The 26,658-nt window shown below is 41.2% G+C and overlaps 1 protein-coding gene across 1 annotated transcript in view; it reads right to left on the reverse strand.

The window, feature by feature from the left end:
- The window catches only part of LOC126293582 (aminopeptidase N-like), a 217,492-nt gene that overhangs the window by 30,342 nt on the left and 160,492 nt on the right, over positions 1 to 26,658 (reverse strand). Inside the window, exons 13-14 of the mRNA XM_049986857.1 lie at positions 18,603 to 18,793; positions 5,058 to 5,240 (exon numbers count right to left, since the gene is read on the reverse strand). Coding sequence (XP_049842814.1) covers positions 5,058 to 5,240; positions 18,603 to 18,793 — 374 coding nt within the window. The remainder of the gene's footprint in view (positions 1 to 5,057; positions 5,241 to 18,602; positions 18,794 to 26,658) is intronic.

The raw sequence follows: 26,658 nt of genomic DNA on the forward strand, positions 1-26,658 counted from the left end.
AAAGAATACCCGTTTATCATCTTTATTTCTTCTTGGTATAGCAATTTTAATAGCCAGTAGTGTATGTATCACCATCACATCACAAGTCATTATGCTCTGCTGAGTATCGTGACGCCATGAACCGAGTGTCTTCATTCTGGATGGTTACCAGCTCTCCTTAGAGCCTGCTGAGGAGGTACATCATTAATCTGGTTGATTTTATCTATTCACCTGCTTCCTCCTCTTCCCACCGGTCTCTTGCCCTCGATCCTCTCTTTCGTGATTATTTTCTCTATGGTCAAACAACTAGAGAACGTTTCAGCTGACATGAGAAGAAAGGTGCCTGAACATATTGAGTTGCTAAATAATAGACACATTTGTTCTTCTTTCGGTTCATTTTATGCACAACATCCTGCACCAGCACCAATGTCCAAAAGCATCAATGCGCATTTTGTCTCTGGCTTTAAGGGCCCGTGTCTCACAGCCATAAAAGGAGATGGAAAAGTTGAGTATTTCAACAAGCCGTATCTTTGTGATGTTCGTTATTGCTCTGTTCTGCCACATCTTGGTGAGCTTCTTCATAGCCACTTGCCCTAGCGTGATCCATTTTCTTATGTCATCTTCAAAACTTCCCACATCACAGATGGTTGACCCGAGATAGATGAAAGAAAGCGTGACTCCCAGTCCCTTTAATTGACCTGTGAGTTGAACCTGTATTCCTCCACTAACTGTCGTGTTTTGACTTGCTGGGATTGAGATCCAGTCCATATGATGGACTGATGTCCTCTACTTTTGTGAAGAGCTCAGCAAGCTCATCTCTGCTGCTGCAGAAAAGCACAGTGTCATAAACAAATCGGAGGCTATTAATAGTTCTAGCACCAATTGAGATGCCTTTAGTCCAACCATCATGAGCGTTCCTAATACACATGTTCTGCATAGATGCTGTACAGGTGGTGAGGTAGACCACATCTCTGTCTGACATCTTTTGATATACTGAACATAGCCAGCACATGTCTTCAGAGCTGCAAGGTGAGTACTGTATAGAGTTCTGATCAGTGCTGTCAACTGTGGTGGTACACCGAACTCTGCAAGCATCTGCCACAACTTTTCCCGGACAACACAGGTAAAAGCTTTTCTATATATGAGTAGATGGGGAAATATCTATTAGGTACATTACGTATGTAGATTGTGGACAGCTGGGAATGTGGGTCTCACGGGAAGCGTGCAAGGGGTAAGTCCCTGCAGTCGCGCTATTCATGTGTCCTCGGTGGCTCAGATGGATAGAGCGTCTGCCATGTAAGCAAGAGATCACGAGATCGAGTCGCGGTCGGCGCACACAGTTTCAACATCTCCCCATGGAGGTATATCAACAACACGTGCCGGCAGCTGAGGGTTTCAATTAATTATCAAAAGCTTTTCTGTAGTCGAAGAAGCAGATGAAGACGAGAACATATAACTCTCTCAGTTTCTCGCTTAATTTGTCGTATGTTGAGAATCTGTGAATGAGTTCCTTTTCCTTAACAAAGCCTCCTTGTTCTGTGGATATGTAAGGCTGAATGTACACCGAAGAGCCAAAGAAATTGGTGCACCTACCTAATATCGTGTACGGCCGCCGCAAGCACGCAGAAGTGCAGCAATACGACATGGCATGGAATCGACTAATGTCTGAGGTAGTGCTGGAGGGGACATCATGAATCCTGCAGGTTATTCATAAATCTGTAAGAGTACGAGGTGGTGGAGATCTCTCCTGAACAGCATTCTGCAATGCATCACCAATATGCTCAATAATGTTCATGTCTGGGGAGTTTTGTGGACAGCGGAAGTGTTTAAACTCAGAAGACCGTTACTGGAGCGTCTGTAGCAATTAGGGACATGTGGCGTGTCACATTGTCCTGCTGGAATTGGCCAAGTCCTTCAGAATGCACAATGCACACGAGTGGATGCAGGTGATCAGACAGTATGCTTATATACGTGTCAGCTGTCAGAGTCTTATTGAGACACATTAGGGGTCCCATATCACTCCAACTGTACATGCCCTGCACCATTGCACAGCCTCCACTAGCTTGAACAGTCCCCTGCTGATATGCAGGGTCCATCCTTTCATGAGGCTGTCCCCATACCTGTACACGTCCATCCGCTCGATACAATTGGAAACGATACTCGTCCAACCAGGAAACATGTTTCCAGTCATCAACAGTCCAGTGTCAGTGCTGACAAGCCCAGACGATTATGTCGTGCAGTCATCATGGGCACAAAAGTGGGCCTTTGGCTCCGGAAGCCCATATCGATCGTTGAATGGTTCGCACAGTGACACTTTTTGATAGCCCAGCACTGAAATCTGCTGCAATTTTGCAAAAGGGTTGCACTTCTGTTACATTGAACGGTTTTCTTCAGCCATCGTTGCTCCCACTCTTGCAGGATCTTTATTTGGCCGCAGCGATAGTGGAGATTTAATGTTTTACCTGATTCCTGATATTCACAGTACACCCTTGGTAAGGTCGTACGGGAAAATGCCCACTTCATCGCTACCTCGGAGATGGCGTGTCCCATCGCTCGTGCGCCGACTAGAACACCACGTTCAAACTCACTTAAATCTTGATAACCTGCCACTGTAGCAGCAGAAACCGACCTAATAACTGTGCCAGACACTCGTTGTCTTCTATAGGCGTTGCCAACTGCAGAGCCGTCTTTTGCCTGTTTACATATCTCTGTATTTGAATGCCTATACAAGTTTCCTTGGAGCTTCAGTGTATATGGCTTCAAACACTGGTTCAAGATAAAGAGCAAAATTTTGCTTGCAAGGGACATGATACGTATATATTAAAATCATTTCTCAAATCTTTTGTTCAAACGACACATTCCAAAGCATAACATTTGTCATGAGTATAGTCTGTTGAAGATGAAATTAACTAAGTAACTCACTAACATTGGTGTCTGTCAAGGGGATTTCTTATGGTTCAAAGTGTATCAAGAAAAAGAGGTTTCAGCAAAAGATTTCAAAGTATGGAAGTCACCAGCGGAGTGCAAAATATTTCCTGAGGAATGTTTTTGTTCCTGCTGGTGCCAGAGCTGGGCATGAGACCATGTATACGTGGTGGTGCAGTGATCGTGACAGGGCCAAATATCTTACGAAATAAGCGTCAAACGAAAAAACTATAAAGAACGAAACTCGTCTAGCTTGAAGGGGGAAACCAGATGGCGCTATGGTTGGACCACGAGATGGCGCTGCCATATGTCAAACGGATATCAACTGCGTTTTTTAAAAATAGGACCCCCCATTTTTCATTAAATATTCGTGTAGTACGTAAAGAAATATGAATGTTTTAGTTGGACCACTTTTTCCGCTTTGTGATAGATGGCGCTGTAATATTCACTAACATATGGCTCACAATTTTAGACGAACAGTTGGCAACAGGTACGTTTTTTAAATTAAAATACAGAACGTAAGTACGTTTCAACATTTTTCTTCGGTTGTTCCAATGTGATACATGTACCTTTGTCAACTTATCATTTCTGAGTACGCATACTGTTACATCGAGATTACCTGTAAATACCACATTAATGCAATAAATGCTCAAAATGATGTCCGTCAACCTCAATACGCAATACGTGGCAATACGTGTAACGACATTCCTCTCCACAGCGAGTAGTTCGCCTTTCGTAATGTTCGCACATGCATTGACAATGCGCTGATGCATGTTGTCAGGCGTTGTCGGTGGATCACGATAGCAAATATCCTTTAACTTTCCCCACAGAAAGAAATCTGGGGTTGTCAGATCCGGTAAACCATGGTATGGTGCTACGACGACCAATCCACCTGTCATGAAATATGCTATTCAATACCGCTTCAACCGTACTCGAGCTATGTGCCGGACATCCATCATGTTGGAAGTACATCACCATTCGGTCGTGCAGTGAAACATCTTGTAGTAACATCGGTAGAACATTACGTAGGAAATGGGCATACATTGCACCATTTAGATTGCCATCGATAAAATGGGGGCCAATTATTCTTCCTCCCATTAACCCGCCAAGGTCGCTGATGTTCCACTTGTCGCAGCCATCGTGGATTTTCCGTTGCCCAATAGCGCACATTATGGCGGTTTACGTTACCGCTGTTGGTGAATGACGTTAAATACGTGGGCAAAACATCTGTAATCGTCCTGTAATTTCTCTTGTGCCTAGTGGCAGAACTGTACACGACGATCAAAGTCGTCGCCATGTAATTCCCGGTGCATAGAAATATGGTACGGGTGCAATCGATGTTGATGTAGCATTCTCAACACCGACGTTTTTGAGATTCCCGTTTCTCGCGCAGTTTGTCTGCTACTGATGTGCGGATTAGCCGCGACAGCAGCTAAAACACCTACTTGGGCATCATCATTTGTTGCAGGTTGACGTTTCACATGTGGCTGAACACTTCCTGTTTCCTTAAATAACGATCCGGACACTTGGACGATGTCGTCCAGGACACCGAGCAGCATACAAAGCACACGCCCGTTGGGCATTTTGATCACAATAGCCATACATCAACACGACATCGACCTTTTCCGCAATTGGTAAACGGTCCATTTCAACACGAGTGATGTATCACGAAGCAAATACCGCCAGCACTGGCGAAATGTTACGTGGTACCACGTATTTATACGTTTGTGACTATTACAGTGCCATCTATCGCAAAGCGAAAAAAGTGGTCCAACTAAAAAATTCATATTTGTTTACGTACTACACGAATATGTAATAAAAAATGAGGGTTCCTATTTAAAAAACGCAGTTGATATCCGTTTGACCTATGGCAGCACCATCTAGCGGGCCAACCATAGCGCCATCTGGTTTCCCCCTTCAAGTTAGACGAGTTTCGTTCTTTGTAGTTTCTTCGTTTGATGCTTATTTCGTGAGATATTTTGCCCGGTCACTACCTATATACCACCCTCTATAAAGACTGACACTAGACAGTTGTGATGGCAGGCTCTATGGGATTGAACAAATGCCATTAAAGAGAAAAGGAAAAGGTTTTAGCTTGTTTCAAGTGGCGTCAAATCAGTGTGTCTACAGTGGCCAGAGCATCTTCTTCTTACCTGTGGACTGTTGCCTCGTGGGTGATGCAGCCGAAAGCATTCAACAGAGTGTTTTTCTCATTGGGAGCGGTCACACTGTCTGTGAAGCGTGCCCACAGCGTGCTGAATGTATCCCCTATGGCATCGCTACTAGTTGAAGACAGGCCTTCACAGTAGACAACGGACCTTCGGTCAGCAGTGACGCTGCAATGACAGAAGTGACATAAATCAGCACACAGATGCAGAAGCCAAGCATTACATCAAAATACAGTAATGGAATTTTATTTTATTTCATTTATTTATTTATTGTTCCGTGGGACCAAATTAAGGAGAAGTCTGCATGGTCATGGAACGAGTCAATACATGAAATTATAACACGATAGTAGAAACAGATAAAATGAATATAAGTAACATATTCAGGCCACAATTCGTAAGTTTAAATAAAGAAAATCAGCAATGTAACACTGGAATTTGCTTAATTTTTCAGCTCTTCCAGGAGCTCCTCAACAGAATAGAAGGAGTTAGGCATGAGGAAACTCTTCAGTTTGGACTTAAAAGTGTTTGGGCTACTGCTAAGATTTTTGAGTTCTTGTGGTAGCTTATTGAAAATGGATGCAACAGAATAGTGCACTCCTTTCTGCACAAGAGGCAAGGAAGTGCATTCCACATGCAGATATGATTTCTGCCTAGTATTAACTGAGTGAAAGCTGCTAACTCTTGGGAATTAGCTAATATTGCTACCAACAAAGGACATTAAAGAAAATATTTACTGTGAGGGCAATGTCGGAATTCCCAGACTATTGAATAGAGGTCGACAAGAGGTTCTCGAACTCACACCACATATAATTCGAACAGCCCGCTTTTGAGCTAAAAATACCCTTTTTGAATCGGAAGAATTGCCCCCAAAAATAATATCATATGACATAAGCGTATGAAAATATGCGAAGCAGACTACTTCTCGTGTTGAACTGTCACTTATTTCCGATACTGTTCTAATGGTAAATAAAGCTGCATTTAGTTTCTGAACAAGATCCTGAACATGGGCTTTTCACAACAGCTTACTATCTATGCGAACGCCTAAGAACTTGAACTGTTCCGTCTCGCTTATAATATGCCCATTCTGTCTGATCAAAATATCGGTTCTGGTTGAATTGTGAGTTAGAAACTGTAAAAACTGAGTCTTACTGTGATTTAGCATCAAATTGTTTTCCACAAGCCATGAACTTATTTCATGAACTTCATTATTTGATACTGTTTCAATATTACACACAAGATCCTTCACTACCAAGCTGGTGTCATCAGCAAACAGAAATATTTTTGAATCACCTGTAATACTAGAAGGCATATCATTTATATAAATAAGAAACAGCAGTGGCCCCAGCACCGATCCTTGGGGAACGCCCCCCTTAGCAGTGCCCCATTGGGACTGAACATCACTACCACTCTCAATATTGCGGAGAATTATCTACTGCTTTCTGTTCTTAAAGTAAGAGGCGAACCAATTGTAAGCTACTCCCCTTACTCCATTATGGTCCAACCTCTGCAGTAATATTTTGTGGTCAACACAGTCAAAAGCCTTTGTTAAATCAAATAAAACACCTAGAGTTCGCAACCTTTTATTTAATCCGTCCAAAACCTCACAGAGAAAAGAGAATATAGCATTATCAGTTGTTAAACCATTTCTAAAACCAAACTGTACATTTGACAGCAAATTATGTGAATTTAAATGCCCAGTTACCTTGTATATACAACCCTCTCGATAACTTTAGCAAACACCGATGACATAGAAATAGGTCTATAATTGTCAACATTATCCCTGTCTCCCTTTTTATAAAGTGGGTTCACTACCGAGTACTTTAATCAGCCAGGAAACCGACCACTCCTAAAGGAAAAGTTACAGATATGGCTAAGTACTGCGCTATCATACATAGAACAATACTTCAGTATTCTGCTAGATACCCTGTCATATCCATGAGAGATCTTGGTCTTTAGTGATTTAATTATTAAGTCAATCTCCCTCTTGTCAGTATCATGGGGGACCATTTCAGGTAACAGTCTCGGAACGCTTTTTTCTACAAGTGCTCTATGATACCCTGTTGGGAATGCTTTGTTTCAACGCTTGCAGGAAATAATAATGAATTCAAGAGGGTTCAGCACTCCAACTACTTGCAAGAACACAACTTTTTATTTTGTTTAATCCTCAAACATATTTCACCTTTAGGCCATGCATCATCAGTGGGTTTTCTCTTTTATTATTTCTGGAATATATACTTACAAATTTTCTGAGGGTTAGAAATATATTGCCATCAGCTTTTGTTGTTTTTTATATTACTTAGGCCTATGTACTTTACCTTCTTTATTGAATGATGTCTGTATGAATTGAGCATGTCATTTACAACACAGAGATGTCAGGGCAATGTCTGAATTGAATTTTTGTTTAGAATATAACGTTCAAACTATTTATTTTTGCTTTATCTTCCACACTGTTTTATTTCTTACTACTTTTTACTTATCTCAACTACACAAAGAAATATACAATAATTCTGGTAGCACAGTCATTAGTGTGTAATTGCAGCTTATACTGACGGAAGCAAGATAATATAAACATGTACTGATGCATAAAAAGCATATATTTCCATTGTTGTCTGTTCTTCTTATGATAGCCACCTCCCTCGGTATGTAACAACTTTGTACCGGTATGGTGTCTACTGATTCACATTTTCTTTCTTTTTCACTCTACTCTTACTGTAAGTGTAATTACGTTTCCTTCCAAAGCAAATGTGCTGAAGATTCTTGCCGTTTGTGGCTCAGATGTAGCATCAATTGTGGGCTACAGTTACATATTAAACATAGGGAGTGTCAGTGCCTATCATATCATGAGAAACAACAGTAGCATAAGATGCGCTGGAAAATGGATAGCCTGATTACTGGGATTCTTGCAAGAACACAAATTTTTATTTTGTTTAATCCTCAAACACATTTCACCTTTAGGCCATGAATCATCAGTGGGTTTTCTCTTTTATTGTTTCTGGAATATATACTTACAAATTTTATGTGGGTTAGAAGTATACTGCCATCAGCTTTTGTTGTTTTTTAGATTACTTAGGGCTATGTACTTTACCTTCTTTTTTTAAAATTATGTCTGTATGAATTTGAATTGAATTTTTGTTTAGAATATAACGTTAAAACTATTTTATTTGCTTCATCTTCCACACTGTTTTATTTCTTACTATTCTTTACTTACCTCAGTTATACAAAGAAATATACAATCATACTGATAGCACAGTCATTAGTGTGTAACTGCAGCTTATTCTGACGAAAGCAGGATAATATAAACACGTACTGTATGCATGAAAATGATATATTTCCATTATTGCCTGTCCTTCTTATGATATCTACTTTCCTCGACATGTGACAACTTCGTACCAGTATGGTATCCACTGACTCTCACATTCTCTCTTTTCACTCTCCTCTTACTACATGAATGTTACTGTAAATGTAATTACTTTTGCTTCAAAAGCAAATGTGTTGAAGATTCTTGTCATTTGTGGCTCAGATGTAACATCAGTTGTGGGCTGCAGTTACGTATTGAACATAGAGCGTCTTACTGCCTATCGTATGATGAAAAACAGCTGGAAAATGGATACTGCAGTTATGGACTGTGCAGTTGGTCCTGGGGGATCCTTTGGGCATGGGTGTGTGTGTGTTTGTCCTTAGGATAATTAAGGTTAAGTAGTGTGTAAGCTAAGAGACTGATGACCTTAGCAGTTAAGTCCCATGAGATTTCACACACATTTGAACATTTTGGAAAATGGATAGCCTGATTACTGGGATTTCACTCTACTTTTTATTACATGAATATTATTATAAATGTAATTACTTTTGCGTCAAAAGCGAATGTGTTGAAATTCTTGCCATTTATGTTTTAGATGTGTCATTAATTGTGGGCTACAGCTCTTTACTAAAAACCCCCTGAAATCTTAACTGTGCTAACAGATTGTTCTGTATCATAGCCCAAGGTCTAGGTAAGGTTGGAAGGTAACAATTTGGTTGAGAGTTGGCGAAGCCATCGAAAGTGAAAGAAGCAAATCTGGTTATGGTAACAAATTGACCAATGGCGAATCCTGCTATTTACGTGTGCGCCGTATTGAAAAATGTAAGGAGGGTCCATTGTGGGACATTTATCCAATTATGGAACTGGTTTCTTGTGTGTTGGGATAGTTTTATGCGTTTTATTGTCACATCCGTGTGTTTATACCTTCAGTTAAAGTTGTGGTGGCTTATTCTATACTTTATATCGTATAAGTGCCACGTTCCACACAAGTTTCCTACGTTCTACGTACACTGATTTGAGTAAAACTGTAGTGAAGAAACCTTCACATTGTTGAGTAGATGTACGATGACTTTATTCGAAATGTCGGCTCTTTTGCTGTTTACTAGCCATTTTTTGTTCGTAAAGGAAAAAGAGATTCTTGAGTATGTTAAGATTACGAGAGACGTAAACTGTCCTGTAATGTACCGTTTCATGCTTCTCAAGAGACATAGAAAAGACAAATGTGGTATCTTCTTCTTGTTGTTGCTGCAATTTGTTGCGCTACATACGCTTCTGTTTGAAAAAAAAAAAACTATTCTACAAACTAAATAAACAATTACGATTGGCATTAACTTTCATAACATCCCACCGAACTTTACGTACAACTTGCTGCCCCACTTTGCGCGCTGCTATCGCAACGGGTAAGAAATACGAGGCAGGATATCGCGATTTACGGACACATTTACATGTCACACATCTTCCGAAAGACGAAAACCGAATTTCGGAAACTATTTTTTACTGACGTGTTTACATGTTAAGATCTGAAGCTGATTTGCCAGTTGAGTTAAAGCTGGAATGCAGCTGATACAGTTTCTGATTCAGTCAACACAGTCCTTATTTCTCTTCACTTAAATACTACAGGTAGACAGCTTCATGCTCATTCTGGTATTTCTGCTGCTCCTTCACTGCACAGTGAGTCCATATTATCGGAATATTCCGAAAACAAGACGTAACTTGACAACTCAAGCACATTTCAAAACCAGTTGTGTTTAAATGAAGCTTGCACAGGATAGAGTAGCATGGAGAGGAGCATGAAATCAGTCTCAGGACTGAAGACCACAACAACAACAACATGACCACCCGCAAGCGGTATTGTGAAATTGGTTTACGAAAGTCGGTATTGGAAGCCAATGTAAATGAGGTGTTGTACTTTCTGTTAGCACCTGAAATTATTATTCTATTTGTTCCATGCTTAGCTTTGCCCGTTGACCAGTATAACCCCTTCATAGTTTGTAAATCTCAAGATGTCAAAACAACAAGACAGCATTTGTGAACGAAGACGAAGAGAAAAAAAATTTAAAGACGCTGTAATTCCCAAGAATATCTGCCAACCGAATGTGCAGGCTCCAAACGATAGATATCAAACGTGCGATTCTAAATCGATCACGCGACTGTGGTGGCGGGATTTATGATAAATTACTTGTGAGTTACTACGATTTGTGAATTGCTACGAAAACCTACACGTTTTATGTCAGTAGTGAGTTGGGATGTCTGGTGTCGTAGACCTTTCTTCGACCGATTGCTTGAAATGGAAGAATCTAATTCCATGCTTATGTAATGTAGAGAATAATTTGAATTTTTGTCGGAAATATGAACTAATACTGGATGACGAAAGGAGAGATTGTGTAGATAGGGTAAGTCTGTAAAAATTCGCAAGAAGAGTTGTGATAATGAAATAGCTTCACAATTTCATTAAGGAAACTGTAACAAAAGAAAAACTATCAGGAAAAGTACATGGTTTGGGGGTAAGTAGGCTGTTTATGTTTTTATACTGGTAACGCCACGTAGCGCTCTGTATGAAAACAACTGACTGTGCTGTGTCAGTCTGTGGCTGGTTGGCATTGTTGGAATATTCGCTATTGTAGTGTTGGGCAGTTGGCTGTTAACAGCGCGTAACGTTGCGCAGTTGGAGGTGAGCCGCCGGCAGTGGTGGATGTGGGGAGAGAGATGGCGGAGTTTTGAGAGCGGACGATCTGGGCGTGTGTCCGTCAGAAAAAAGGAAATTTGTAAAGATGATGGTCATGAATTCATAGATATATATGATGACTTTAGAACATTATTAAGGTAAATACTTTGTTTGTTCTCTATTAAAATCTTTCATTTGCTAACTATACCTATCAGTAGTTAGTGCCTTCAGTGGTTAGAACCTTTTATTTAGCTGGCAGTATTGGTGCTCGCTGTACTGCAGTAGTTTGAGTAACGAAGATTTTTTTGAGGTAAGTGATTCATGAAAGGTATAGGTTATTATTAGTCAAGGCCACTCTTCTGTGGGATTATTGAAAGTCAGATTGCGTTGCGCTAAAAATATTGTGTGTCAGTTTAGTAATGATCAGAATAACTAAACAGAGAAATGACTGAGTACGTTCAGTTTTGCTCAGCTGTTTGAAAATCAAATAACATAAGGGGTTTCCCAGCACAGTCAATTTTTAAATTTTTCTAAGGGAGCGTTTCATGACTATTCAAAATCATCAATCCAGACCAGAGTAATTTCCAAGAATAATTACCTACCTAAGTCGCCTCGTGCAAACGAAACATATCGAACGTGCGATCGTAAATCGATCATACGACTCCGGTGGCGAGCGTTATGGTCAATTATTTGTGATCGCCATTTTTATCTGTTTTCTGTCGTCCCTTAGTTGCTCTAAATTACATACCTCCGTGAATTGTTTGTGAGTTGCTAGGGAAACCCAGACAATTTATGTCTTTAGGGAGTGGGATGTCTGCTGTTCTTGACGTTTCTTCGGCTGATTCTCTCACAAGGAAAAATCTAATTCCATGTTTATCCAGAAATTGTAGAAAATTGATCGACTTTTTGTCGTGAATATGGAATACTACAGGAGATGAGAGAAGGGACTGTGTAGACTGTGGTGGTGCGAAGTGTGTAAAACTTCGTAAGAACAGTTTCGATGTTGAAATACCTTTACAGTTTCATTGGGTACAGTGCGGAAAATGGAGTATGAGGAAGAATACATGGTTCGACTCTTTCAAATTATCCATCCAGATCACCGTAATGGACTTCCACATGACGACATCACCGACGGTGAGTAAGGTAAGTCGTCTCCTTTGCAATTACAAGTATTTTTGTAACGCTCTTCTTTTGTCGTTGCTGTATGACAACTGCAAACATATTCATAACGCCCACCACCAGAGTCGCATGATCGATTTACGACCTCACGTTCGATATCTATCGTTTGGACCACACAACTTCGATAGGCAGTCAGTCTTGGAAATTGCCCAGAGCAGCATAATTCTTGTATCTTGCTGGATTAGAGAGTACACCCTGCAAGCAACAGCATCAGAAAGTGACCTGCCAATACCATGTGTGAGTATTCCGAGTTTTGCAGAGAAGTTTGTTATGTAACAATGACGATCGACAGTGTACTGATTGGTGGACCAAATAAAGTTGTTGAAGTGGACGAGTCGCACATAGCATAAAGGAAAAAACCAGAGAGGACGATCGTCACACAATAAAACCGAACATACACTCCTGGATATGGAAAAAAGAACACATTGACATCGGTGTGTCAGACCCACCATACTTGCTCCGGACACTGCGAGAGGGCTGTACAAGTAATGATCACACGCACGGCACAGCGGACACACCAGGAACCGCGGTGTTTGCCGTCGAATGGCGCTAGCTGCGCAGCATTTGTGCACCGCCGCCGTCAGTGTCAGCCAGTTTGCCGTGGCATACGGAGCTCCATCGCAGTCTTTAACACTACTAGCATGCCGCGACAGCGTGGACGTGAACCGTATGTGCAGTTGACGGACTTTGAGCGAGGGCGTATAGTGGGCATGCGGGAGGCCGGGTGGACGTACTGCCGAATTGCTCAACACGTGGGGCGTGAGGTCTCCACAGTACATCGATGTTGTCGCCAGTGGTCGGCGGAAGGTGCACGTGCCCGTCGACCTGGGACCGGCCCGCAGCGACGCACGGATGCACGCCAAGACCGTAGGATCCTATGCAGTGCTGTAGGGGACGCACCGCCACTTCCCAGCAAATTAGGGACACTGTTGCTCCTGGGGTATCGGCGAGGACCATTCGCAACCGTCTCCATGAAGCTGGGCTACGGTCCCGCACACCGTTAGGCCGTCTTCTGCTCACGCCCCAACATCGTGCAACCCGCCTCCAGTGGTGTCGCGACAGGCGTGAATGGAGGGACGAATGGAGACGTGTCGTCTTCAGCGATGAGAGTCGCTTCTGCCTTGGTGCCAATGATGGTCGTATGCGTGTTTGGCGCCGTGCAGGTGAGCGCCACAATCAGGACTGCATACGACCGAGGCACACAGGGCCAACACCCGGCATCATGGTGTGGGGAGCGATCTCCTACACTGGCCGTACACCTCTGGTGATCGTCGAGGGGACACTGAATAGTGCACGGTACATCCAAACCGTCATCGAACCCATCGTTCTACCATTCCTAGACCGGCAAGGGAACTTGCTGTTCCAACAGGACAATGCACATCCGCATGTATCCCGTGCCACCCAACGTGCTCTAGAAGGTGTAAGTCAACTACCCTGGCCAGCAAGATCTCCGGATCTGTCCCCCATTGAGCATGTTTGGGACTGGATGAAGCGTCGTCTCACGCTGTCTGCGCGTCCAGCACGAACGCTGGTCCAACTGAGGCGCCAGGTGGAAATGGCATGGCAAGCCGTTCCACAGGACTACATCCAGCATCTCTACGATCGTCTCCATGGGAGAATAGCAGCCTGCATTGCTGGGAAAGGTGGATATACACTGTACTAGTGCCGACATTGTGCATGCTCTGTTGCCTGTGTCTATGTGCCTGTGGTTCTGTCAGTGTGATCATGTGATGTATCTGACCCCAAGAATGTGTCAATAAAGTTTCCCCTTCCTGGGACAATGAATTCACGGTGTTCTTATTTCAATTTCCAGGAGTGTATTTGGGTATTCAGTGGCACAGAATGAGAGCCGCGGAAGTGCTGTGTCGTAAAAGTGTTCTCCAGAGACAAAGTAACTTTAGTCGGTTTGATAAAGCACTTTATACGCCTGGTAGCAAAGTGATTACAGACGGCTTTCAATCCTACAAGCAGAAAGGATTTGGATTCAATCAGGAGTTCATTAACCATTGTGAAGAGTTTGTGTCTTCTGGAGATAGCCATGCCAACGCACAGAACATCGAGAGGCTGTAGAAACCAGTGAAATCTTCCATTAAAAGAGAAGGGCGTCCAGGAGAAAGAGACCAACTCTTCAGTATTTGTATTTCCATGCAGTTGCAAGAAAAAGTTGACGAGTGTCACACTTTACCCTTATTGTTGAGTGTCGTAGGCAGAGTCTGCCCGGGTTATAGCAAAAAGGGAATGCTTCCCGTTGGGGACAACGTCGGTGACGATTGAGGTAAGTAATTCCCTTTGTAATTACAATGATTTTAGTCAACGTTCTTCTTTTGTCGTTGAACAGTGACAACTGTAAACACTGCCCTTGAATCCCGCCATCACAGTCATAGCCGCGTTGTGGATTTAGAATCGCGATTTCGATATCTATCGGTTCGGGCCCGCGGCTTGGACAGGCAAACATTCTCGGAAGTTACTAAAGGCACTGTCATTTCACAGCATAAGGAACAGTTTTCTGTTTCAGGTAAAAGAAAGTCTACATCCCATCATTATACAGGGTGATTCAAAAAGAATACCACAACTTTAGGAATTTAAAACTCTGCAACGATAAAAGGCAGAGCTAAGCACTATCTGTCGGCGAATTAAGGGAGCTATAAAGTTTCATTTAGTTGTACATTTGTTCGCTTGAGGCGCTGTTGACTAGGCGTCAGCGTCAGTTGATGCTAAGATGGCGACCGCTCAACAGAAAGCTTTTTGTGTTATTGAGTACGACAGAAGTGAATCGACGACAGTTGTTCAGTGTGCATTTCGAACGATGTATGGTGTTAAACCTCCTGATAGGTGGTGTATTAAACGTTGGTATAAACAGTTTACAGAGAATGGGTGTTTGTGCAAAGGGAAAAGTTCTGGACAGAGAGTGTGGAACGAGTTGGAGTATCGGGTTGACATTGCTCGAGTTTCTGGAAGGGGCCATATTGAACATCTCTGAACTTGTTTTTGAGTGAAAAAAACCTTTTTAAATACTCTTTGTAATGATGTATAACAGTAGGTTATAGTATGTTTCTTTCATTAAATATACATTTTTAAAGTTGTGGTATTCTTTTTGAATCACCCTGTATATCTGTTCGTGAAGGTAATATAATATTTTCTATTCTGAGCAGTACCACAAAATCACAAGAATGGCGTAGAAGGCCGAAACTAGTAGCGAACAAGCAAAAGTGGTAAACGCCACCTTCTTTTAAACTATGTATTCTAGCAACAAATAGTGGCATATGCCCTTCTTCCCTTTCTTTTTTTTTTTTTTTTTGCACTTACCATTGCTGTAGCTGGCCTGTCTTGAGCTGTTAAAGCTTATTATTTGCCTGTTAAAAGTGTGTTATAATTGTTTTTATGTTTAAATTTGGAAACTTGTCGACGTTCCTATGAGACCAAACTGCTGATGTCATCGATCCCTAGGCTTACACACTACTTGATCTACCTTAAACTAACACTAAAGACAACATGCGTATCCATACCGGAGGGAGGACTCGAACCTCCAACAGGGGAAGCCGCGCGAACCGTGGCCAAGCGCCTTAACCATGCAGCTACGCCTATGTTTAAAAGATTTGTGGATATAGGTGTAATTTTGTGAGGTTTTGGCTTGGGATACTACTGTCTTGTATTTTTCGTGCTTTGCTACTTGTGCTGTGGATTTGTAACAGCATTTACTTTCATTTTCTTGTGCTCATTGGCGATTTCTGGATGGTACAATGTTGCTGTGACTTTTCACTGGAAGAATAGGTTTCAGATACGCTGTTGACAGTCGTTTGTTACATTCTTTTGTTTTGGATTGATGGTGGTGGATCTTGAGTTTGTTCATTGTGTGTGTGTGTGTGTGTGTGTGTGTGTGTGTGTGTGTGTGTTTGTGTGGTCAATTGTTGCACAGTACTGTTTGATCATTGACGTCTTTTTTGCCCTGTATGATAGCTTTTTGGGTGTGGTAATTTTCTTTTATTATTGATAAATGGTACTGGTAATTACTGAACCTTAAGATCTGGAGGTCTGTTTCTATGCGACCAGGGTGGCGACTGTTTCCAACGAGGCATTCAGCAAATCTGTAGCGTTTGCTGTCGCTTTCAATGCTCTTAAATGTTCAGAGTATTTTATTCCGAAATTTCTACATGTCTGCCTCACACTATTGAATCAAGATCGTTGCAGGTGACTGGGTGTTTATCTGCTGTGCAAACTATCTTTGGTGTTGCTGGGTGTTTCCAATCTCTTTTGCAGTGTATTCTTTGTTCTGTATGCCAATTTTTCCTTGTTTTCTCAAAAAGTTTTACTGTCATGTGTGTTATTTTACAGGCAAATATCAGGGTGTACCACGTTATCCTGTTGTTTGTGGTTTCTTCATGTTGTGTACTTTGTGTGGTCTCTGCTGTGTGATCGTTACTGGTATGGTGTGCTGTAATATTGTTGAATGTATTTCTCGTCAGTTGTGTTTTCATAGTTTTGGGTTTATTGTTTAGTTATTTTTAGTCTAGTTTTTGGTGTTTTTTTAGGTTTTTGATCATGGAATGTTACACTTACTTCTAATGCCTTCGCATGCATGACAGCGATAAAGTAAGATCCTTTAATTGGGTTAACTATTGGGTTAACTATTTACTGAAAATTTTTGATATAACATAGAAATGTTGACAGGAAGAAAGGCCACCAAGGAAAAGACCATGGTATAGCATTGTAGGTGATGTCAGCAAAAGCTGATTACTTATCTCCTGTGTACATTCACAATGACCCAACAGAAACCGGTGATAACACAACAAGCATGAATTATTAGTACTGTTATTGACCCACCTAGGTAGTGGGATGGAGCTGACTCAACACAGGAATGTCAGCAAATGTAGAAGCATTACCACCAATTGTGTGATTGGATTGAAGAGTTCCTAGATAACAGAACGCAGCATGTCATTCTCAATGGAGAGAAGTCTTTTGAAGTAAGAGTGATTTCAGGTGTGCCGCAGGGGAGTGTTGCTATTCACAATATACATAAATGACGTTGTCGATAACATCAGATGATGCTGTGGTATATCGAGAGGTTGTAACAATAGAAAACTGTACCGAAGTACAGGAGGATCTGCAACGAATTGAGGCATGGTGCAGGGAATATCAATTGAATCTCAATGTAGACAAGTGTAAGGTGCTGCGAATACATAGAAAGAAAGATTCTTTATCATTTAGCTACAATATAGAAGATCAGCAACTGGAAGCAGTTAATTCCATAAATTATCTAGGAGTAGGCATTAGGAGTGATTTAAAATGGAATGATCATATAAAGCTGATTGTCGGTAAAGCAGATGCCAGACTGAGATTCATTGGAAGAATCCTAAGGAAATGCAATCCTAAAACAAAGGAAGTAGGTTACAATACACTTTTTCGCTCACTGCTTGAATACTGCTCACCGGTGTGGGATCCGTAACAGGTGGGGTTGATGGAGGAGATAGAGAAGATCCAACGGAGAGCAGCACGCATCGTTACATGATCATTTAGTAATCGCGAAAGCGTTGAGGAGATGACAGATAAACTCCAGTGGAAGACTCTGCAGGAGAGACGCTCAGTACCATAGTACGGGCTTTTGTTGAAGTTTCGAGAATGTAACTTGACCGAGGAGTCAAGCAGTATGTTGCTCCCTCCTACGTATACCTCGCGAAGAGACCATGAGGATAAAATCAGAGAGATTAGAGCCGATACAGAGGCATATCGACAATCTTTCTTTCGACGAACAATATGAGACTGGAATAGAAGGGAGAACCGATAGAGGTACTTAAAGTACCCTCCGCCACACACCGTCAGGTGGCTTGCGGAGTATGGATGTAGATGTATATATAGATGTCTATACTGTCTGCAATACACGCAAATTACGAGGTTGAGATGACGCAGAATGGGGCAATGTCAGACTATCACTGATAAACTCAAGAACTTATGTGACCCCACATAGAATATGCCGACAGATACAGACCCACTAATTTTGGTGAAGAGTATTGGCAACCCATCCAGACTTGAGGAATGAGTGGACCATGAAGTGATGATATAAGCATATGCAGACTCTTGTCTCATATCTCCTGTCAGTGACTCAGCTAATGTACTCCGGGATGGATGTGACACCATGGAGGGAGCGACCGTTAGAAACTCTAGAAACTCAGTTAAAGTGTATTGGATCCTAATTTGTTGATGTCAGAAGAGACAGAACCATTACCTCCTGTTTACTCTGAAATCCAGCTGATGAAATCCAGGGTGGAAGTGACCTCACAGAGGAGATTCAGCCCTGATACATTGCCTCGTTTTGGCACTTTTGGTCACCTGTCCCAATTTCAGATTAGAGATGCTTCTGCAGAGGATATATCAGAAAATATGGATCTCTTACCTCCTGGCACTGCTGTCAGTGATCCAGCTGAATTCTTCGATAGACAGGTCTCTGCAGTTGTGTAGGTTGCCACGACATGCCCAGAGAAGAAGCTGAGCATGCAGAACCCTCTCCACATGTGTCAAGTCAGACCGTCCCTCAAAGCCTCCTAGCCGTTCCATTACAGGATCCATTAATGTCGTCAGGTACTCCTGTGTAGAGACACCAGCTGGTTCAAGTCAACACTGAGATGATTTCCCATGGCAGTGACAATCTTCACTTGTTTAACAGATATGCACACGAATGAACCAAGATAATGATTTGCAACTTACTGATTAGTTAGTTATGAAATTATGGGGCTATAAGGGACATTCAAATGTAAATCAACATCCACCACAACAATACGATTCAAAAGTAATCATCACACACATTAAGACATTTGTTCCACTAGGAGATGAGACAATCAATTCCTGTTTCACACAACACCGTCAGGCACTTGACAGATCCGCAACCGCACCTACTCTTGCACTTCCTCAGCCATCCAAAACCGACATCCACACATATGTTTTTCAGGTCACCAAGTATGTGAAAACCACACAGTGAAAGATCTGGGCAATACAGAGGACATTACACTGCTTCCCAACCAGATCGCTGAAGTGTAGCATTCATCCAATTGGCAGTGTGAGGGCCGGTTTTATCGTGTAGCAGGATGATTCCATGTAGCAGCAATCTGACAGCCCGAGGGCAAACAGCAGAGCCAACAGTGGAAACATTCCACATCTCACCCATTAAAGAAATCTAAATGTATTCACACATGTTTCGATAAGATCATGATGACCTCCTTCATCGACTGCAGGCTCCCTTTATTCGTCGAGTTCCTCGAGTGTGGGACCACAATCAATCCACAGAGCTTTGCACAAACTGCTATGCATCATGAAGTTAAAACCCTAGGAATGCTGTCATACAGATGAATCCTGTTGCATGATAATGCTGGCCCCCATACTACTAATAAGACAGAAACTATACATCAGCGATTTGGCAGGGAAACATTACAACATCCTCAATACAACCCAGATCTTTCACCATGTGAGTTTCACAACTTTGGCAACCATAAGAAATACATAGGTGGACATTGGTTTCAGTGCCATGTGAGTTTCACAACTTTGGCAACCATAAGAAATACATAGGTGGACATTGGTTTCAGTGCAGGAATCGGTATGGTTGTAGATCCATCACTGGCTGACCGTATTCTACGAAACAGGAATTGATCGTCTCTTCCCCCACTGGGATAAATATTTTAATGCATGTGTTGATTGCTTTTCAGTAGAATCATTTCATGGCCATGATATGATGGGTGCTTGGTTTTCATTTGACTGTCCCTTATATATTGCTGCCCAATACCTACCAAGGCATGCAATATTTAATGTTGCTGATAAACATATAGTATCTGATCAAAAGTATCCAGGCACATACTAATGGATATTGGTATGTGATACGTCCACCCTTTGCTTTTATGATGGCCTTGAACTCCGCTGGGGTAATTTTCAGTTAGGTATCTGAATGTCTGTGGAGAAATGACAGCCCATTCTTCCTCAAGATCTGAAACTGGAGAAGGTAATGATCTTGGATGCCACGGTCTGGAGCGAAGACAATGTCCTCATTCACCCCAAAGGTTTCCCATTCAGATCAGGATTGGACTCTGAGCAGGTCAGTCCCTTTCAGGAATGTGATTATCAAATGGCACTGAGCACTATGGGACTTAACATCTCAGGTCATCAGTCCCCTCGAACTTAGACCTACTTAAACCAAACTAACCTAAGGACACCACACACATCCATGCCCGAGGCAGGATTCGAACCTGCGACCATAGCGGTCGCGCGGTTCCAGACTGAAGCGCCTAGAACCGCTCGGCCACCCCGGCTGGCGAATGTGATTGTCCACAAACCTTCGCTCACAGATACTGCTTTACGGGAGGGTAGACTGCGATGCTGATACAATCAACATCTCTGAACTGTTCCTCTAATACACACAGAACAACTAGCAATGTTCTCAGTCCTTCTGCATTTAGCATTTTCTTTTACACAACAAGGGGATCACGTCTTAATCACGAGAAATACCCCATACTCTAACACCATTTTCTCCATATTTCATTACTGGGCACTACACATGATGGGCGCATAGCATTCCCCAGGCATTTGCCAAACCCAAACTCTCTGAATCGAACAGCCAGTTTTTTTTGTTTTTGTTTTTTTTTTTTTTTTTTTTTTTTTACCCATCAGTCTTCTGGCTGGTTTGATGCAGCCCACCATAAATTACCATCCTCTGCCAATTACTTCATCTCAGAGTAGCACTTGCAACCTACGTCCTCAATTGTATGCTGGAAGTATTCCAATCTGTGTCTACCACTACAGTTACTGCCCTTTACAGTTTCCTCTAGGGCTATGGAAGTGATTCCTTGATGTCTTACCAGATGTCCTACCATTCTGTCCCTTCTCCTTGTCATTTTTTGACATATTCTTTTCCTCTCCGATTCTGCACAGAACCTCCTCATTCCTTACTATATCAGTCCACCTAATTTTCAACATTCATCTATAGCACCACATCTCAGATGCTTCAATTTTCTTCTGTTCCAGTGTTTTCCCGCAGTCCACGTTTCACTACCGCACAATGCTGTGCCCTAAACGTACATTCTCAGAAATTTCTTTCTCAAATTAGGGCCTATGTTTGATTCTAGTAAACTTCTCTTGGCCAGGAATGTCCTTGTTGCTAAGGCCACTCTACTTTTGATGTCCTTTTTGCTGTATCCATCATTGTTTATTTTGCTGCCTAGGTAGTACAATTCCTTAACTTCATCTACTTCATGACCATCAATCCTGATGCTAAGTTCCTCGCTGTTCTCATTCCTACTACTTCTCATTACTTTCGTCGTTCTTCGATTTACTCTCAAGCCATGTTCTGTACTTATTAGACTGTTCATTACATTTTGGATATCATGTAATTTTTCTTCACTTTCACTCTGGGTACCAGTTTCATCATCGAATCGTACCAATTATATCCTTTCACCTTGAATTTTAATTCCACTCCTGAACCCTTCTTTTAATTCCATCATTGCTTTTTTGGTGTACAGATTGAACAGTAGGGGCAGAAGACTACATCCCTGTCATACACACTTTTTCATCCGAACACTTCGTTCTTGGTTGTTCACTCTTGTGCATATTGTAAATCATCAGTCTCTCCCAATAGTTTATTTCAATTTTACTGAGAATTTAGAAGATCTTGCACCATTTCACACTGTCAAACGCTTTTTCCCGGTCGACAGATCCTATGACTGTGTCTTGAATTTTCTTCACTCTTACTTCCATTATCAACTGCAACGTCAGAATTGCCTCTCTGGTGCCTTTACCTTACCAAAAGCCAGAGTATAGAGTGGTTCATCACTGCAAATCACTTGTTTCCAGACAGTGGATGACTCTTTACATCGCCTCAAGTGTCGCTTAGTACTGACTACAGAAACAGGATGTAGCTAATGAGGACCCCAGTCTTTTTAACTACCTATGCACAATCATTGAGCTAGATCATCTGTGATAGCAGTTGGAATTCATGAATAATTCCTTCCGTTGAGTTCATGCAACTTTTTATAAACACTTTCTGCAATACTCAGCGGTCCATTTCTGTCAGTTCCAGAGATCAGCCTGCTCTTGGTTTCATTGTTGTTGTTCCACTTCACAGTCACATCACCAACAGTGGACTTGGACAGCTTTAGAAGTACTGAATATGCAATATACAGGGCGTACATTTTAAGTTGACAAACCAGAATAACTCGAAAAATAAGCTTCACACTAAAAAATGTGTACAATCCAAAGTTGAATATTTTCGAGGGGGACATCTACTGGTGCTAAAATTAGCGCCCCCCATCCCACTGAGGGGTGGGGAGGGAGGCAAATTTAAAATTTCAAATGGGAATCCCCATTTTTATTGCAGACTCAGATTCTATATAAAAAACTACTTACATTTTGTCTTAAACATTTGTTTTGATTCTTGGTGGTTGGCGCCGTAATTCAAGAAAATCCATGTTCTCATTTTTGCGTGGAAAATGGTTATAGATAAATAAAAGATACTTCATAAATTTTGATTCGCTAAAACTATAACTCTCCCTCTCTTCCCATAGGGTGGCGTTTGAGAGAGAGGAATTAGTGTTTTACAAATGTTGACCCAAATATTTGGGTTCGTGAGTCAGTTAGTTTTGTAGTTAATGAGTTTACTCGATAGTAATTGAAATGTTTGGTTAGTTAGTTAGCTAGTCAGATGATGTGTTTGATAATTAAAAGTTGCGTAGCCTCATGACGACGAAACAAACTAAAATTATCCGTATCTCCGGAAAAAATTAATATGTGAGTAAAACTCTAATTCCTCTCTTTCAAACCTCACCCTATGGCGAGAGAGGGAGAGTTTTAGTTTTAGTGAATCAAAATTTACGAAGTAAATAACTGTTTTTTTATTTATCCATAACCATTTTTCACGCAAAAGTGACAACATGCATTTTCTCGAATTACAGCGCCAACTACCAAGAAACAAAACAAATATTTAAGACAAAATGTACGTAGTTTTTTATGTGGAATCTGATTCTGCAATAAAAAATTGGGGTTCCCATTTGAATTTTTAAAGTTGCCTCCCACCCCACCTCCAGGGGGCTGGAGAGGTGGGCTAATTTTAACACCAGCAGATGTCCCCCTCGAAAATAATCAACTTTGGATTCTACACATTTTTTCACGTGAAGCTTATTTTTCGAGTTATTTTGGTTTGTCAGCTTAAAATTTACAACCTGTATATAATATAATGAAAAGATAATGAAAAAATATATGTAATGGTAATATAATGAAAAAACCCACATGCATTTTCAAGAAGTTGTAATGAATTTCCTATGTTATTTGACTATTCACTATTTGTAATTAAATTTTCAAGGGCGAGGGACAGGCTTAGAAAACCCAACTCAAAGCTCGATAAATGATGATGTGAGTGACATTTACAATGAGTAATATTGTATGTTACAATGTGCCAAACCACAAGAGTAATGTACAATTACAAGTTGGATATGTTCTTGGCAGTATGGTATTTGGCATACAGGCATGGATAACATAAACTGAAACGCCATACAAATACACATGGTTTTTTTCATTACATTACCTCTCCAATGTCATATAAATTAAATAACATGACCAGTGATGAAAAAAAATACATTAATAATTAAGTCTGAGCAGGAGTCGGAACGTCGCCTCATATCTCTCTCACTTTCTCTCTTTCTTTTCTTTTTAATAATGAGGAGAACGACCACAAATTGAACACCAACCGACAGTCCGGTAGTCTAACACCTCTACCGCTTTTTTTTCAGTTGGTCGGGGTGGACGTCATATGACTCCTGTTCTAGTTCATCGTTGAATATTTCACTCAGTTTTTTTTATTACAGAGACCAGTCTGCCCCTCTGACCGAACATGCTCCTGTGATGACGCCATTTGATCATCATGAGCTCTGATGTCTGGCACCTGTGCACACATACATAAGCCACATAATAGATGCGTGAAACTTCTCTTGCGATGTTCTTGGAATTTCCAGAGTAGTGCGACTTACTACTCGTACATTATGTTGTTTTAATGGCCTACTAAAGGTATACAAAGTTTGAAATAAATCTGTGATCACAACATCGTGGCCTCCCTTGTAAGGTGACATGCAATGTGTAGTCCATATTCGATGACACTGAGCTCTCCCGACTCACCCACGCTGCTGTTACAGCTTCTTTTGCAGACAACACTGTACTCCCCACCTCCTTGTATACTGGCAGGTCCGCCTCTCATAATATGTAGTGGTCAACCCCACATTGCATGGGATCGTTGCGATACTTCTGATCTGGTAATGTGTATAAGACAAAACTATTCTAGCTTTTGGCACTATTACTTCCTTCCTCAGGAAAGAGAGAGGGTAGATCACTGAGATCACAGAAAGATGGGGAAGCTGTGTTTTGCCATCTCCCTTCTCTCTTCAGCATACTGAACAAATATGACACCACACAACACACACATATTCTCCACATTAACAGATACGCACAAGACTTAACTCACACACACTTTGAGGAAAGGGGCTGATGTGCACAGCTGCGATATCACATGCCATAAAATTTTGTCATGTATTTGCATTTTCTTTATTGGCCCTTAAATCATGTTTAGATACATATTTTACACAAACGATGTAGGACAAGTCAGGTTGGTAAAGTATATACAACATCATATTCATTGTTATTTTGAAAAGATAAATAATTAAAAATTATGCAATACATGTTGAATATTGATGACAAAATGAATATAATGAAATAAAATGATAGATTGGTTAAGAATATTTGAGCAGTTACACTATACTTTTATGGTACTCTAAAAACTCAGAAACAGAATAGAAGCAGTGGTTAAGCAGTACTCTTTCAGTTTCACTTTAAACTTTTGTAAATTTTGCATCTATTTCAAATAGGATGGCATGTGATTGTACAGCATTATGCCAGTATGATACACTCCTCTCTTATAAATGTTTGTACTTGCTGTATTGACATGCAAATAATGCTTCTGCCTAGTATCATGAGGGCGCTAATCACAGCTATCCTTGAAGATATTTCCATCTTTTAAAATACTTCTTTTTGTGAAATTTAGTATTTCATTCATATATAAGCAAGGAAGAGGCAGTATATTAAGATTTTTAAATATTGGTCTACAGGACTCTCTGTACTTAGCATGGTTTATTATTCTAACAATCTTTTTCTTTAGCCTAAATGTTTTGTTTGTACCTATGGAGTTCCCCCAAAAGATAATGCCGTACATCAGCAGTTACTGAATACTGGCATGGTACATTGTGATCACTGATGCACAGCTTGCATTTTGTGAGGGGATTCTCACTGCATACGTGTGTTTAACTTTTTATTTACACGATTAAGATGTGTCTCCCATTTTAGGTTTTGCTGAATATGTATACATGCTGTCTGGTATTGATAGGTTGCCCCTACCCATAAGAATTACTTTGAAAATCCATCATTAAGTGTAAAATACCATAGACAGCACAAACAAGAAATTCAGCCAAAAGTTGAAAGAAAGTACAAGTAACACCCTCTACAAAAAGGGTGGACATAGTTATCCACAAAATTATTGTCCAATTTCATTGATATGCATCTACTTCAGAAACAAAGAACATTTTAACTTGAACTTCATTAGCTATCTCTAAAAGACTGATCTCCTCCATGCCAACCAACACGGATTGCAAACACATTAATCATGCCAAACTCAACTTCTGATTTTCTCACATGACATACTGAAAGCTAGGGATCAAGGCAGTGATGTGGATGCAATACTTTTTGTCTTCAAAAATCATTTGACTCACTGTGACATCAACAAATTAAGAAAAGTACAGTATGATATGTGTCAATTCAAATTTGTGACTGGAATGAGGAAACTGATGAGCTAGGTGTGGGATCTGGAAGAGGAAGGTGTCCTACTCCAGTGGAAGCTATTGACGAGGCTGGTGTTGCAGTTACTGACCACACAGCAAGTGACCTGGGTAGAGCTACATCTCATGCAGTGTCACGAGAATCTTACATCCCATGGTAAACAGTACACTGGAACCTGTAGAAGATCCAGACAGTGCAGCAACTGAAACCTCGTGGTCCACAGCAATGTTCTGAATTTGCTCTCTGGTTTCTGGTAGAGACCGAAGGTGATGATAGGCCTATATAATATTCTGTGGAGTGACGAGACACATTATACACTACAGGGTGCAGTGAATGCATAGCACTGCCGAATTCGGGGTGCTGTTAAACCGTGAGTGTGCACAAAGAGCCACTGCATTCGCCTTTTGTAAACTGTGTGGTGTGATTCAGAAGCACCTTCATTCTTGGTCCGTTCTTCTTTGAAGAGAATTCACCCAGAGGGTATGTAAAGTGTACTGTGACTTCTTCATGTGATTGAGTCCCCCTTGTACAGCACGTGATTCCTGCTTTGGGAGAGTGCAACTGTGTGGAAACCACTGTTTTCATGCAAGATGGGGCCA

This window comes from Schistocerca gregaria, chromosome 10, assembly GCF_023897955.1.
Source record: "Schistocerca gregaria isolate iqSchGreg1 chromosome 10, iqSchGreg1.2, whole genome shotgun sequence".
Lineage (NCBI taxonomy): Eukaryota > Metazoa > Arthropoda > Insecta > Orthoptera > Acrididae > Schistocerca > Schistocerca gregaria.